This window comes from Oncorhynchus gorbuscha, unplaced genomic scaffold (assembly GCF_021184085.1).
Source record: "Oncorhynchus gorbuscha isolate QuinsamMale2020 ecotype Even-year unplaced genomic scaffold, OgorEven_v1.0 Un_scaffold_3166, whole genome shotgun sequence".
NCBI lineage: Eukaryota > Metazoa > Chordata > Actinopteri > Salmoniformes > Salmonidae > Oncorhynchus > Oncorhynchus gorbuscha.
Window position 1 is genome coordinate 35,001 of NW_025747489.1, and position 16,246 is coordinate 51,246.

A 16,246-nucleotide genomic window follows, 5' to 3' on the forward strand; every position below is an offset into this window, starting at 1 on the left:
GAATGTTCTATAGACAGATGAGTTACAAGAACGTTCTATAGACAGATGAGTTACAAGAACGTTCTATAGACAGATGAGTTACAAGAATGTTCTATAGACAGATGAGTTACAAGAATGTTCTATAGACAGATGAGTTACAAGAATGTTCTATAGACAGATGAGTTACAAGAATGTTCTATAGACAGATGAGTTACAAGAATGTTCTATAGACAGATGAGTTACAAGAATGTTCTATAGACAGATGAGTTACAAGAATGTTCTATAGACAGATGAGTTACAAGAACGTTCTATAGACAGATGAGTTACAAGAACGTTCTATAGACAGATGAGTTACAAGAACGTTCTATAGACAGATGAGTTACAAGAACGTTCTATAGACAGATGAGTTACAAGAATGTTCTATAGACAGATGAGTTACAAGAATGTTCTATAGACAGATGAGTTACAAGAACGTTCTATAGACAGATGAGTTACAAGAACGTTCTATAGACAGATGAGTTACAAGAACGTTCTATAGACAGATGAGTTACAAGAATGTTCTATAGACAGATGAGTTACAAGAACGTTCTATAGACAGATGAGTTACAAGAACGTTCTATAGACAGATGAGTTACAAGAACGTTCTATAGACAGATGAGTTACAAGAACGTTCTATAGACAGATGAGTTACAAGAATTTTCTATAGACAGATTAGTTCAAATAATGTTGAGATGTTGGAACTGAGATGTTGGAATGGCCTAGTCAAAGTCCAAACCTAATCCCAATGGGGATGTTGGAATGGCCTAGTCAAAGTCCAAACCTAATCCCAATGGGGATGTTGGAATGGCCTAGTCACAATCCAAACCTAATCCCAATGGGGATGTTGGAATGGCCAAGTCAAAATCCAAACCTAATCCCAATGGGGATGTTGGAATGGCCTAGTCAAAGTCCAAACCTAATCCCAATGGGGATGTTGGAATGGCCTAGTCAAAGTCCAAACCTAATCCCAATGGGGATGTTGGAATGGCCTAGTCAAAGTCCAAACCTAATCCCAATGGGGATGTTGGAATGGCCTAGTCAAAGTCCAAACCTAATCCCAATGGGGATGTTGGAATGGCCTAGTCAAAGTCCAAACCTAATCCCAATGGAGATGTTGTTGGAGGATCTGGGCCAAAATCCTCCACAGCGACGTGAGGGACAACTACAGGAAGTGTTTGGTTGGAGTCATTGCAGCTAAAGGTGGACTGATCAACTACAGGAAGTGTTTGGTTGGAGTCGTGGCAGCTAAAGGTGGACTGATCAACAACTACAGGAAGTGTTTGGTTGGAGTCATTGCAGCTAAAGGGGGACTGATCAACAACTACAGGAAGTGTTTGGTTGGAGTTGTGGCAGGGGGACTGATCAACAACTACAGGAAGTGTTTGGTTGGAGTTGTGGCAGCTAAAGGTGGACTGATCAACAACTACAGGAAGTGTTTGGTTGGAGTCGTGGCAGCTAAAGGTGGACTGATCAACAACTACAGGAAGTGTTTGGTTGGAGTCGTGGCAGCTAAAGGTGGACTGATCAACAACTACAGGAAGTGTTTGGTTGGAGTCGTGGCAGCTAAAGGTGGACTGATCAACAACTACAGGAAGTGTTTGGTTGGAGTCGTGGCAGCTAAAGGTGGACTGATCAACAACTACAGGAAGTGTTTGGTTGGAGTCGTGGCAGCTAAAGGTGGACTGATCAACAACTACAGGAAGTGTTTGGTTGGAGTCATTGCAGCTAAAGGTGGACTGATCAACAACTACAGGAAGTGTTTGGTTGGAGTCATTGCAGCTAAAGGTGGACTGATCAACAACTACAGGAAGTGTTTGTTTGGAGTCATGGCAGCTAAAGGTGGACTGATCAACAACTACAGGAAGTGTTTGGTTGGAGTCGTGGCAGCTAAAGGTGGACTGATCAACAACTACAGGAAGTGTTTGGTTGGAGTCGTTGCAGCTAAAGGTGGACTGATCAACTACAGGAAGTGTTTGGTTGGAGTCATTGCAGCTAAAGGTGGACTGATCAACAACTACAGGAAGTGTTTGGTTGGAGTCATTGCAGCTAAAGGTGGACTGATCAACAACTACAGGAAGTGTTTGTTTGGAGTCATGGCAGCTAAAGGTGGACTGATCAACAACTACAGGAAGTGTTTGGTTGGAGTCGTGGCAGCTAAAGGTGGACTGATCAACAACTACAGGAAGTGTTTGGTTGGAGTCGTTGCAGCTAAAGGTGGACTGATCAACTACAGGAAGTGTTTGGTTGGAGTCATTGCAGCTAAAGGTGGACTGATCAACTACAGGAAGTGTTTGGTTGGAGTCGTGGCAGCTAAAGGTGGACTGATCAACTACAGGAAGTGTTTGGTTGGAGTCATTGCAGCTAAAGGTGGACTGATCAACAACTACAGGAAGTGTTTGGTTGGAGTCGTGGCAGCTAAAGGTGGACTGATCAACAACTACAGGAAGTGTTTGGTTGGAGTCGTGGCAGCTAAAGGTGGACTGATCAACTACAGGAAGTGTTTGGTTGGAGTCGTGGCAGCTAAAGGTGGACTGATCAACAACTACAGGAAGTGTTTGGTTGGAGTCGTGGCAGCTAAAGGGGGACTGATCAACAACTACAGGAAGTGTTTGGTTGGAGTCGTGGCAGCTAAAGGGGGACTGATCAACAACTACAGGAAGTGTTTGGTTGGAGTCGTTGCAGCTAAAGGTGGACTGATCAACTACAGGAAGTGTTTGGTTGGAGTCATTGCAGCTAAAGGTGGACTGATCAACTACAGGAAGTGTTTGGTTGGAGTCATTGCAGCTAAAGGTGGACTGATCAACTACAGGAAGTGTTTGGTTGGAGTCATTGCAGCTAAAGGTGGACTGATCAACTACAGGAAGTGTTTGGTTGGAGTCGTGGCAGCTAAAGGTGGACTGATCAACAACTACAGGAAGTGTTTGGTTGGAGTCGTGGCAGCTAAAGGTGGACTGATCAACAACTACAGGAAGTGTTTGGTTGGAGTCGTGGCAGCTAAAGGTGGACTGATCAACAACTACAGGAAGTGTTTGGTTGGAGTCGTGGCAGCTAAAGGTGGACTGATCAACTACAGGAAGTGTTTGGTTGGAGTCATTGCAGCTAAAGGTGGACTGATCAACAACTACAGGAAGTGTTTGGTTGGAGTCGTGGCAGCTAAAGGTGGACTGATCAACAACTACAGGAAGTGTTTGGTTGGAGTCATTGCAGCTAAAGGTGGACTGATCAACAACTACAGGAAGTGTTTGGTTGGAGTCGTGGCAGCTAAAGGTGGACTGATCAACAACTACAGGAAGTGTTTGGTTGGAGTCGTGGCAGCTAAAGGGGCATAAACAGTTATTGAGTGTAAGGGGGCGATAACTTTTCACACGGGGGCATTGGGTGTTGCATAACCAAATTAAATAACTGTGTGTGTGTGTGTGTGTGTGTGTGTGTGTGTGTGTGTGTGTGTGTGTGTGTGTGTGTGTGTGTGTGTGTGTGTGTGTGTGTGTACCTGATGATGGTGTGTAGCCGGGGGTCAGTGAACTGCGTTGTTCGGTTGTTGTGATCCACAAAGTAGATCCGTCCCGACACCGTGCTCCTCACCTCCCAGCCGGCTGGCAGCGGACCCAACTCCTCACAGCTCACACTGGCCAGGTCCCTGGACCAATCACAACACACCTTACTATCAGGTCCATGGACCAATCACAATACACCTTACTATCAGGTCCCTGGACCAATCACAATACACCTTACTATCAGGTCCCTGGACCAATCACAATACACCTTACTATCAGGTCCCTGGACCAATCACAACACACCTTACTATCAGGTCACTGGACCAATCACAACACACCTTACTATCAGGTCACTGGACCAATCACAATACACCTTACTATCAGGTCACTGGACCAATCACAACACACCTTACTATCAGGTCCCTGGACCAATCACAATACACCTTACTATCGGGTCCCTGGACCAATCACAACACTCCTTACTTTCAGGTCCCTGGACCAATCACAACACACCTTACTATCATGTCCCTGGACCAATCACAACACACCTTACTATCAGGTCCCTGGACCAATCACAACACACCTTACTATCAGGTGCCTGGACCAATCACAACACACCTTACTATCAGGTCCCTGGACCAATCACAACACACCTTACTATCAGGTGCCTGGAACAATCACAATACACCTTTCTGAGCTCTACACCAATCACAACACACCTTACTGAGCTCTAAGTCTTCCAACTGGATGCGTTCCACTATAAAACACACTATAAAAATGTAAATGTAAAATGTTCCAATTCAGGTAAGGTGTTAAGGGATGAGGTAGTGGGGGAGGTAGGACAGATGGAGAGGTAGGGGAGTGTTAGAATAGAGGATAGGATGGTAAGGGTAGAGGGTTGGATAGTAAGGGTAGAGGGTAGGATAGTATGGGTAGAGGGAAGGATAGTAAGGGTAGAGGGTTGTATAGTAAGGGTAGAAGGTAGGATAGTAAGGGTAGAAGGTAGTATAGTAAGGGTAGAGGGTAGGATAGTAAGGGTAGAGGGTAGGATAGTAAGGGTAGACGGTTGGATAGTAAGGGTAGACGGTTGGATAGTAAGGGTAGAGGGTAGGATAGTAAGAGTAGAGGGTAGAACAGTAAGGGTAGAGGGAAGGATAGTAAGGGTAGAGGGTTGTATAGTAAGGGTAGAAGGTAGGATAGTAAGGGTAGAGGGAAGGATAGTAAGGGTAGAGGGTTGTATAGTAAGGGTAGAGGGTTGGATAGTAAGGGTAGAAGGTAGTATAGTAAGGGTAGAGGGTAGGATAGTAAGGGTAGAGGGTAGTATAGTAAGGGTAGAGGGTAGGATAGTAAGGGTAGAGGGTAGGATAGTAGTAGGGTAGAACAGAGGGTAGGATAGTAAGGGTAGAGGGTTGGATAGTAAGGGTAGAGGGTTGGATAGTAAGGGTAGAGGGTTGGATAGTAAGGGTAGAGGGTAGGATAGTAAGAGTAGAGGGTAGAACAGTAAGGGTAGAGGGAAGGATAGTAAGGGGAGAGGGTAGTATAGTAAGGGTAGAGGGTAGGATAGTGAGGATAGAGGGTTGTATAGTAAGGGTAGAGGGTTGGATAGTAAGGGTAGAAGGTAGTATAGTAAGGGTAGAGGGTAGGATAGTAAGGGTAGAGGGTAGTATAGTAAGGGTAGAGGGTAGGATAGTAAGGGTAGAGGGTAGGATAGTAAGGGTAGAGGGTAGGATAGTAAGGGTAGAGGGTTGGATAGTAAGGGTAGAGGGTTGGATAGTAAGGGTAGAGGGTAGGATAGTAAGAGTAGAGGGTAGAACAGTAAGGGTAGAGGGAAGGATAGTAAGGGGAGAGGGTAGTATAGTAAGGGTAGAGGGTAGGATAGTGAGGATAGAGGGTAGTATAGTAAGGGTAGAGGGTAGGATAGTGAGGGTAGAGGGTAGTATAGTGAGGGTAGAGGGGAGGATAGTGAGGGTAGAGGGTAGGTTAGTGAGGGTAGAGGGTAGGATAGTAAGGGTAGAGGGTAGGATAGTAAGGGTAGAGGGTTGTATAGTAAGGGTAGAGGGTAGGTTAGTGAGGGTAGGATAGTGAGGTTAGAGGGTAGTAGGTAGACGGCTGGCTGTATGGTGGGCGTGTATTACCTGGGTATGCGTGGGTCATGCCAGGTGCTGACTCCCGTCTGTGTGTGAAGAAAATACACCTGTCCCTGCACCGTGGTGCGCTGCTCTGTAACATACACACACACACATTAAACAGAAAGGTCACACACACACACACACACACACACACACACACACACACACACACACACACACACACACACACACACACACACACACACACACACACACACACACACACACACACACACACACACACACACACACACACACACACACACACTAGGTATAATAGTATCCGGAACACATGTGGTTTTTAACATGATAAGTGCTGTGTGAGGGCTCTAAAGTTGCAGCTGCTGAAGTGGGAGCAGAGCGACAGAGATACGTCAACTCAGCTACAGCCAAGACCAGCTAACCTGTAAACAGCCAAGACCAGCTAACCTGTAGCAGCCAAGACCAGCTAACCTGTAAACAGCCAAGACCAGCTAACCTGTAAACAGCCAAGACCAGCTAACCTGTAAACAGCCAAGACCTGTAAACAGCCAAGACCAGCTAACCTGTAAACAGCCAAGACCAGCTAACCTGTAAACAGCCAAGACCTGTAAACAGCCAAGACCAGCTAACCTGTAAACAGCCAAGACCAGCTAACCTGTAAACAGCCAAGACCAGCTAACCTGTAAACAGCCAAGACCAGCTAACCTGTAAACAGCCAAGACCAGCTAACCTGTAAACAGCCAAGACCAGCTAACCTGTAAACAGCCAAGACCAGCTAACCTGTAAACAGCCAAGACCAGCTAACCTGTAAACAGCCAAGACCAGCTAACCTGCCAAACAGCCAAGACCAGCTAACCTGTAAACAGCCAAGACCAGCTAACCTGTAAACAGCCAAGACCAGCTAACCTGTAAACAGCCAAGACCAGCTAACCTGTAAACAGCCAAGACCAGCTAACCTGTAAACAGCCAAGACCAGCTAACCTGTAAACAGCCAAGACCAGCTAACCTGTAAACAGCCAAGACCAGCTAACCTGTAAACAGCCAAGACCAGCTAACCTGTAAACAGCCAAGACCAGCTAACCTGTAAACAGCCAAGACCAGCTAACCTGTAAACAGCCAAGACCAGCTAACCTGTAAACAGCCAAGACCAGCTAACCTGTAAACAGCCAAGACCAGCTAACCTGTAAACAGCCAAGACCAGCTAACCTGTAAACAGCCAAGACCAGCTAACCTGTAAACAGCCAAGACCAGCTAACCTGTAAACAGCCAAGACCAGCTAACCTGTAAACAGCCAAGACCAGCTAACCTGTAAACAGCCAAGACCAGCTAACCTGTAAACAGCCAAGACCAGCTAACCTGTAAACAGCCAAGACCAGCTAACCTGTAAACAGCCAAGACCAGCTAACCTGTAAACAGCCAAGACCAGCTAACCTGTAAACAGCCAAGACCAGCTAACCTGTAAACAGCCAAGACCTGCTAACCTGTAAACAGCCAAGACCAGCTAACCTGTAAACAGCCAAGACCAGCTAACCTGTAAACAGCCAAGACCAAGACCAAGACTAACCTGTAAACAGCCAAGACCAGCTAACCTGTAAACAGCCAAGACCAGCTAACTGTAGTAGCCAAGACCTAACCTGTAAACAGCCAAGACCAGCTAACCTGTAAACAGCCAAGACCAGCTAACCTGTAAACAGCCAAGACCAGCTAACCTGTAAACAGCCAAGACCTGTAAACAGCCAAGACCAGCTAACCTGTAAACAGCCAAGACCTGTAAACAGCCAAGACCTGTAAACAGCCAAGACCTGCTAACCTGTAGCAGCCAAGACCAGCTAACCTGTAGTAGCCAATACCTGTAAACAGTCAAAACCTGTAAACAGCCAAGACCAGCTAACCTGTAGCAGCCAAGACCAGCTAACCTGTAAACAGCCAAGACCAGCTAACCTGTAGCAGCCAAGACCTGTAAACAGCCAAGACCAGCTAACCTGTAAACAGCCAAGAAGACCAGCCAAACCTGTAAACAGCCAAGACCAGCTAACCTGTAAACAGCCAAGACCAGCTAACCTGTAGCAGCCAAGACCAGCTAACCTGTAACAGCCAAGACCAGCTAACCTGTAGCAGCCAAGACCAGCTAACCTGTAAACAGCCAAGACCAGCTAACCTGTAAACAGCCAAGACCAGCTAACCTGTAGCAGCCAAGACCAGCTAACCTGTAAACAGCCAAGACCAGCTAACCTGTAAACAGCCAAGACCAGCTAACCTGTAAACAGCCAAGACCAGCTAACCTGTAGCCAAGACCAGCTAACCTGTAGTAGCCAAGACCAGCTAACCTGTAAACAGCCAAGACCAGCTAACCTGTAAACAGCCAAGACCAGCTAACCTGTAGTAGCCAAGACCAGCTAACCTGTAGCAGCCAAGACCAGCTAACCTGTAGTAGCCAAGACCAGCTAACCTGTAGTAGCCAAGACCAGCTAACCTGTAAACAGCCAAGACCAGCTAACCTGTAAACAGCCAAGACCAGCTAACCTGTAGCAGCCAAGACCTGTAAACAGCCAAGACCAGCTAACCTGTAAACAGCCAAGACCAGCTAACCTGTAGCAGCCAAGACCAGCTAACCTGTAAACAGCCAAGACCAGCTAACCTGTAAACAGCCAAGACCAGCTAACCTGTAGTAGCCAAGACCAGCTAACCTGTAACAGCCAAGACCAGCTAACCTGTAAACAGCCAAGACCAGCTAACCTGTAGCAGCCAAGACCTGTAAACAGCCAAGACCAGCTAACCTGTAAACAGCCAAGACCAGCTAACCTGTAGCAGCCAAGACCTGTAAACAGCCAAGACCAGCTAACCTGTAAACAGCCAAGACCAGCTAACCTGTAGCAGCCAAGACCAGCTAACCTGTAAACAGCCAAGACCAGCTAACCTGTAGCAGCCAAGACCAGCTAACTTGTAAACAGCCAAGACCAGCTAACCTGTAGCAGCCAAGACCAGCTAACCTGTAGCAGCCACAATGTAGTTCACATCCACATAACAGTATCTGTCTTGACTGGAGCAGCCTAGAGAAGCTAGCCAGGCTAATTGAGGCCACATGTTGTGCTTTCTCCACAACCCCATTCAGATTAAACAGCCTCCCTGTTGGTCAATAACACACACCTGGTCAATAACACACCTGGTCAATAACACACACCTGGTCAATAACACACACCTGGTCAATAACACACACCTGGTCAATAACACACACCTGGTCAATAACACACACCTGGCCCTGGTCAATAACACACACCTGATCAATAACACACACCTGGTCAATAACACACACCTGGCCCTGGTCAATAACACACACCTGGTCAATAACACACACCTGGTCAATAACACACACCTGGTCAATAACACACACATGGTCAATAACACACACCTGGCCCTGATCAATAAACATACACCTGGTCAATAACACACACCTGGTCAATAACACACACCTGGCCCTGATCAATAAACACACACCTGGTCAATAACACACACCTGGTCAATAACACACACCTGGTCAATAACACACACCTGGTCAATAACACACACCTGGACAATAACACACACCCGGTCCTGATCAATAAACACACACCTGGCCCTGATCAATAAACACACACCTGGTCAATAACACACACCTGGCCCTGTACCATTTGTCAATAACACAAACTCTCTCCGTCTCTCTCACCGTATCCCTCAGGCAGATCAGGTGATTGGTTGCCATGCGGTCGGTTCTGAGGGGTGTGGCCTCTGATTCGCTGAGCCTGGAGCCGGTTCTCCTGGTTGGGTGAATCCGGTGGACAGGTCCCGCCCCCAGCGGCGCCCGTGGGGTCTGAGTACGGCAGCGGCTCCTCACTGAAACAGCTCTCAAACACAGGCCTACACACACACACACACACACACACACACACACACACACACACACACACACACACACACACACACACACACACACACACACACACACACACACACACACACACACACACACACACACACACACACACACAGTGAGAGAGTCCTCCAACACACACAGTGAGAGCCCTCCAACACACACAGTGAGAGAGACACACAGTGAGAGAGCCCTCCATCACACACAGTGAGAGAGTCCTCCAACACACACAGTGAGAGAGTCCTCCAACACACACAGTGAGAGAGTCCTCCAACACACACAGTGAGAGAGCCCTCCATCACACACAGTGAGAGTCCTCCAACACACACACACACACACAGTGAGAGTCCTCCGACATACACAGTGAGAGCCCTCCAACACACACAGTGAGAGCCCTCCAACACACACAGTGAGAGCCCTCCAACACACACAGTGAGAGCCCTCCAACACACACAACCACAGAAGTATCCTCACCCCTCATTCTCTAACAGTCCTCTGCAGTCGACCACGGGTCCTCCGCTGCCCAAACCATCTCTGGTCTGGAGGCTCACTGGAAAACACAGTTAACACACATTACACACACAGTCTAGTACAGCTAACCTTGTGGGGACACACAATTCAGTCCCATTCAAAATCCTATTTCCCTAACCCGTACTCTTACCCTAACCAGTACTCTTACCCTAACCCTTACTCTTACCCTAACCCTTACTCTTACCCTAACCAGTACTCTTACCCTAACCCTTACTCTTACCCTAACCAGTACTCTTACCCTAACCTTCACATAAACCCTAACCCGTACTCTTACCCTAACCTTAACATAAACCCTAACCCGTACTCTTACCCTAACCTTAACATAAACCCTAACCCGTACTCTTACCCTAACCTTAACCGTAACCCGTACTCTTACCCTAACCCATACTCTTACCCTAACCTTAACATAAACCCTAACCTGTACTCTTACCCAAACCCGTACTCTTACCCTAACCTTCACATAAACCCTAACCCGTACTCTTACCCTAAACTTAACCCTAACCCATACTCTTACCCTAACCTTAACATAAACCCTAACCCGTACTCTTACCCTAACCCGTACTCTTACCCTAACCTTAACATAAACCCTAACCCCTACTCTTACCCTAACCTTAACATAAACCCTAACCCGTACTCTTACCCTAACCCGTACTCTTACCCTAACCTTAACATAAACCCTAACCCGTACTCTTACCCTAACCCGTACTCTTACCCTAACCTTAACATAAACCCTAACCCGTACTCTTACCCTAACTCGTACCCTTACCCTAACCTGTACTCTTACCCTAACCTTAACATAAACCCTAACCCGTACTCTTAACCTGCCTTGGTCAGGGGGCGGTATTTTCACCTCCGGATGAAAAGCGTGCCCAAATTAAACTGCCTGCTACTCAGGCCCATAAGCTAGGATATGCATATAATTAGTAGATTTGGATAGAAAACACTCTAAAAAGTTTCCAAAATGGTGAAAATATAAGTAAGTGTAAGTATAACATAACTCATATGGCAAAAACCCGAGGAGAATCCAACCAGGAATTACTATTATTTTGAAAGGCTGTTTTTCCATTGAAAACCTATCCACTATACAGAGACTTAGGACCCAGTTCACGAGTGCTATGGCTTCTTCAACATGTAACCAGTCTTTAGGCATTGTTTCAGGCTTTTACTCTGAAAAACGAGGGAGATACACCGCTTTCAATGAGAGGACGGTGGAAATATCCAGACATGAACCAAGCACGTGATCAGGAGTGCGCATTTCTTGTTGACCTTTTCCATTGACGAAGCTTTTGTCCGGTTGAAATATTATTGATTATTTATGACAAAAACAACCTGAGGATTGATTTTAAACATCATTTGACATGTTTCTACTGTCTTTTATTGTACTTTTTTTTGTTTTGACTTTTCGTCTTGGTTTTGAGAGCGCGCATTGTGCCTTTGGATTTCTGAACTAAACGCACCAACGAAACGGAATTTGGACATAAAGATTAACTTTATCGATCAAAACGAACATTTATTGACTAACATGGAGACCTGCGAGTGCCACCAGACGAAGATCATCAAGTAAGTGAGGTAAGTAAGTGATTATTTTTTATGCTTTTTCTGACTTTGGTGAAAATGGCTGTATGGGTTTCTGTGGTTAGGCGCTGACCTAACATAATCGCAAAGTGTGCTTTCGCCGTAAAGCCTTTTTGAAATCTGACACAGCGGTTGCATTAAGGAGAAGTTTATCTGTATTCTTATGTTTAACACTTGTATCGTTTATCAATGTTTATGATGAGTATTTCTGTAATTTGATGTGGCTCTCTGCACTTTCACCAGATGTTTGTTTGAGACAATGCATTTCTGAACATAACACACACATTTCAAATGAGGTTTTTGGACATAAAGATTAACTTTATCGAACAAAACACACATTTATTGTGTAACATGAAGTCCTGTGAGTGCCATCTGATGAAGATCAAAGGTTAGTGATAAATTTAATTGCCATTTCTGACTTTTTAAATGCAAATGGCGTGTTAAAACAGTTTTGATGGCCATGCTTAAAAAAAAGAGCTACTATTTTTATTTTCCAAATGGTAATTGATGAGCGCCTCCCATTCACTATTCAAGTGTACAGGCAACGGTAGGCAGGCTATTATGGAAACGTGGAGGCAATTATTTTATAAAGTCTTCCTAATAGGCCATTGAAACCAGCATTTCTCTCCTGTTTCATTGTTTTTCATATCAACTTTCTTTCACTGTCCAGAAGCCAATGGCACAATCCTAGTCACTTCTCGTTTCAACGAGCTGCAACAAACACTCAAACCGAATAGTTTTATCTCCATCTCTTCATTCAAAGACTCAATCATGGACACTCTTACTGGCAGTTGTGGCTGCTTAGCGTGATGTATTGTTGTCTCTACCTTGTTGCCCTGGCAGTTGTGGCTGCTTAGCGTGATGTATTGTTGTGATGTATTGTTGTCTCTACCTTGTTGCCCTGGCAGTTGTGGCTGCTTAGCGTGATGTATTGTTGTGATGTATTGTTGTCTCTACCTTGTTGCCCTGGCAGTTGTGGCTGCTTAGCGTGATGTATTGTTGTGATGTATTGTTGTCTCAACCTTGTTGACCTTTGTGCTGTTGTCTGTGCCCAACAATGTTTGTACTAGGGATGCACGATATATCGGTAAACATATCGGAATCGGTCGATATTAGCTAAAAATGTAAACATCGGTATCGACCCGAAGTCTAGTTTAAAGCCGATGTCAAAGATGACGTGCATACCTATATAACGTAGGTAGATGACGTGCATACCTGTATAACGTAGGTAGATGACGTGCATACCTGTATAACGTAGGTAGATGACGTGCATACCTGTATAACGTAGGTAGATGACGTGCATACCTGTATAACGTAGGTAGATGACGTGCATACCTATATAACGTAGGTAGATGACGTGCATACCTATATAACGTAGGTAGATGACGTGCATACCTATATAACGTAGGTAGATGACGTGCATACCTATATAACGTAGGTAGATGACGTGCATACCTATATAACGTAGGTAGATGACGTGCATACCTGTATAACGTAGGTAGATGACGTGCATACCTATATAACGTAGGTAGATGACGTGCATACCTGTATAACGTAGGTAGATGACGTGCATACCTATATAACGTAGGTAGATGACGTGCATACCTGTATAACGTAGGTAGATGACGTGCATACCTATATAACGTAGGTAGATGACGTGCATACCTTTATAACGTAGGTAGATGACGTGCATACCTATATAACGTAGGTAGATGACGTGCATACCTATATAACGTAGGTAGATGACGTGCATACCTATATAACGTAGGTAGATGACGTGCATACCTATATAACGTAGGTAGATGACGTGCATACCTGTATAACGTAGGTAGATGACGTGCATACCTATATAACGTAGGTAGATGACGTGCATACCTATATAATTTAGGTAGATGACGTGCATACCTGATTAACCTAGGTAGATGACGTGCATACCTAGTATAACGTAGGTAGATGACGTGCATACCTATATAACGTGAGGTAGATGACGTGCATACCTTATAACGTAGGTAGATGAGCGTGCATACCTATATAACGTAGGTAGATGACGTGCATACCTGTATAACGTAGGTAGATGACGTGCATACCTATATAACGTAGGTAGATGACGTGCATACCTATATAATGTAGGTAGATGACGTGCATACCTGTATAATGTAGGTAGATGACGTGCATACCTATATAACGTAGGTACACAGCGTAATGATGCCATGTAAAATGTTGCACTACACGTGCAACACAGCGTTCCTAACCTGGTCCACAATGTCTGCTGTGTGGATCGAGCAGTCAACAAGTCAAACAGTCATTTGAAAGAGTAAGAACATTTCAGGTTTCTGTACAGCACTTTGAGATATCAGCTGATGTAAGAAGAGCTTTATAAATTAGATTTGATTTTCAGCGAGATAACTCAAAAGGTGAAATCCATAACACCAAGTTAATGGGATTCATTGACAATCATCCGTTCTCTGCCGTGGATGATGTTGACAATCAACCGTTCTCTGCCGTGGATGATGTTGACAATCAACCGTTCTCTGCCGTGGATGATGTTGACAATCAACCGTTCTCTGCCGTGGATGATGTTGACAATCAACCGTTCTCTGCCGTGGATGATGTTGACAATCAACCGTTCTCTGCCGTGGATGATGTTGACATTGGCGACTGATCGAGCAGGATTCTGGGTTGTGCATCAGTGGTGCATCATGTTCTCGTGTACAGTCGTGGCCAAAAGTTTTGAGACACAAATATGAATTTCCACAAAGTTTGCTGCCTCAGTGTCTTTAGATATTTTTGTCAGTTGGTACTATGGAATACTGAAGTATAATTACAAGCATTTCATGAGCATTAAAGGCTTTGATTGACAATTACATGAAGTTGATGCAAAGAGTCAATATTTGCAGTGTTGACCCTTCTTTTTCAAGCCCTCTGCAATCTGCCCTGGCACTTTGTCAATTAACTTCTGGGCCACATCCTGTCTGATGGCATGCTGTCAATTAACTTCTGGGCCACATCCTGACTGATGGCATGCTGTCAATTAACTTCTGGGCCACATCCTGACTGATGGCATGCTGTCAATTAACTTCTGGGCCACATCCTGACTGATGGCATGCTGTCAATTAACTTCTGGGCCACATCCTGACTGATGGCATGCTGTCAATTAACTTCTGGGCCACATCCTGACTGATGGCATGCTGTCAATTAACTTCTGGGCCACATCCTGACTGATGGCAGCCCATTCTTGCATAATCAGAGCTTGGAGTTTCTCAGCATTTGTGGGGTTTTGTTTGTTCACCCGCCTCTTGAAGATTGACCACAAGTTCTCAATGGGACTAAGGTCTGGGGCGTTTCCTGGCCATGGGCCCAAAATATGGATGTTTTGTTCCCCGAGCCACTTAGTTATCACTTTTGCCTTATAGCAGGGTGCTCCATCATGCTGGAAAAGGCATTGTTCGTCACCAAACTGTTCCTGGATGGTTGGGAGAAGTTGCTCTCGGAGGATGTGTTGGTACCATTCTTTATTCATGGTTGTGTTCTTAGGCAAAATTGTGAGTGAGCCCACTCCCTTGGCTGAGAAGCAACCCCACACTTAAATGGTCTCAGGATGCTTTAATGTTGGCATGACACAGTACTGATGGTAGCGCTCACCTTGTCTTCTCCGGACAAGTCTTTTTCCAGATGCCCCCCAAAAAATTGGAAAATGATTCATCAGAGAAAATGACTTTACCCCAGTCCTCAGCAGTCCAATCCCTGTACCTTTTGCAGAATATCAGTCTGTCCCTGATGTTTTTCCTGGAGAGAAGTGGCTTCTTTGCTGCCCTTCTTGACACCAGACCATCCTCCAAAAGTCTTCGCCTCGCTGTGCGTGCAGATGCACTCACACCTGCCTGCTGCCATTCCTGAGCAGGCCCTGTACTGGTGGTGCCCCGATCTCTGAATCATCTTTAGGAGACGGTCCTGGCGCTTGCTGGACTTTCTTGGGCGCCCTGAAGCCAACAACATAACATTCTGAAGTATATGCAAATTGCCATCATACAAACTGAGGCAGCAGACTGTGAAAATTAATATTTGTGTCATTCTCAAAACCTTTGATTCTTGTTGGGGATTAATCAGAATTAGTTGGGTAACATAGATAAGATGTTTAATTTTCAATATATGCTTGTGAGTTACTTCCCATCAGAATGTATCTTGTTGTACTATAGTGTTGGCCATTTTCAGTTATCTGTCAGGGTTCAGTTACTTGGGCCACAGAGAGGGGAGAGGTCAAGCTTGTCTTCATATGTAAACGTATATTTTAAACCATGTGAAGGGATGATTGAGGGGGAACCAATTATCACTTGTCTCCACTGTGTCTGTGTGCCAGTCACTCCCTACTTTTCCCATTGGTAGCAACACAACATTTTTTATTTTATTTTACCTTTATTTAACTTGGCAAGTCAGTTAAAAACTGACGGCCTGGGAACAGTGGGTTCCTAACTGTGGGTTCTGCCTGTTCAGGGGCAGAATGACAGATTTGTACCTTGTCAGCTCGGGGGTTTGAACTCACAACCTTCCGGTTACTAGTTCAACGCTCTAACCACTAGGCTACGCTGCCGCCCCACCTATCTAGCACCAAT

General features: G+C 45.3%; 1 protein-coding gene and 1 long non-coding RNA gene across 2 annotated transcripts in view; both read right to left on the reverse strand.

Moving 5' to 3' along the window:
• LOC124027388 (E3 ubiquitin-protein ligase SMURF1-like) overlaps positions 1 to 14,294 on the reverse strand; it is a gene marked incomplete at its 5' end in the record, with an annotated part of 46,023 nt that extends 31,729 nt beyond the window's left edge. Inside the window, 5 exons of the mRNA XM_046339830.1 lie at positions 3,509 to 3,655; positions 5,648 to 5,732; positions 9,327 to 9,517; positions 10,005 to 10,080; positions 14,106 to 14,294. Coding sequence (XP_046195786.1) covers positions 3,509 to 3,655; positions 5,648 to 5,732; positions 9,327 to 9,517; positions 10,005 to 10,080; positions 14,106 to 14,294 — 688 coding nt within the window. The remainder of the gene's footprint in view (positions 1 to 3,508; positions 3,656 to 5,647; positions 5,733 to 9,326; positions 9,518 to 10,004; positions 10,081 to 14,105) is intronic.
• On the reverse strand, positions 7,253 to 8,849 carry LOC124027389. The gene is made up of 3 exons (XR_006837405.1): positions 8,401 to 8,849; positions 8,229 to 8,359; positions 7,253 to 7,349 (listed from the first exon to the last, which is right to left on the reverse strand). It is a non-coding gene; the product is annotated as an uncharacterized LOC124027389 (long non-coding RNA).
• Positions 14,295 to 16,246: the final 1,952 nt, after the last annotated feature.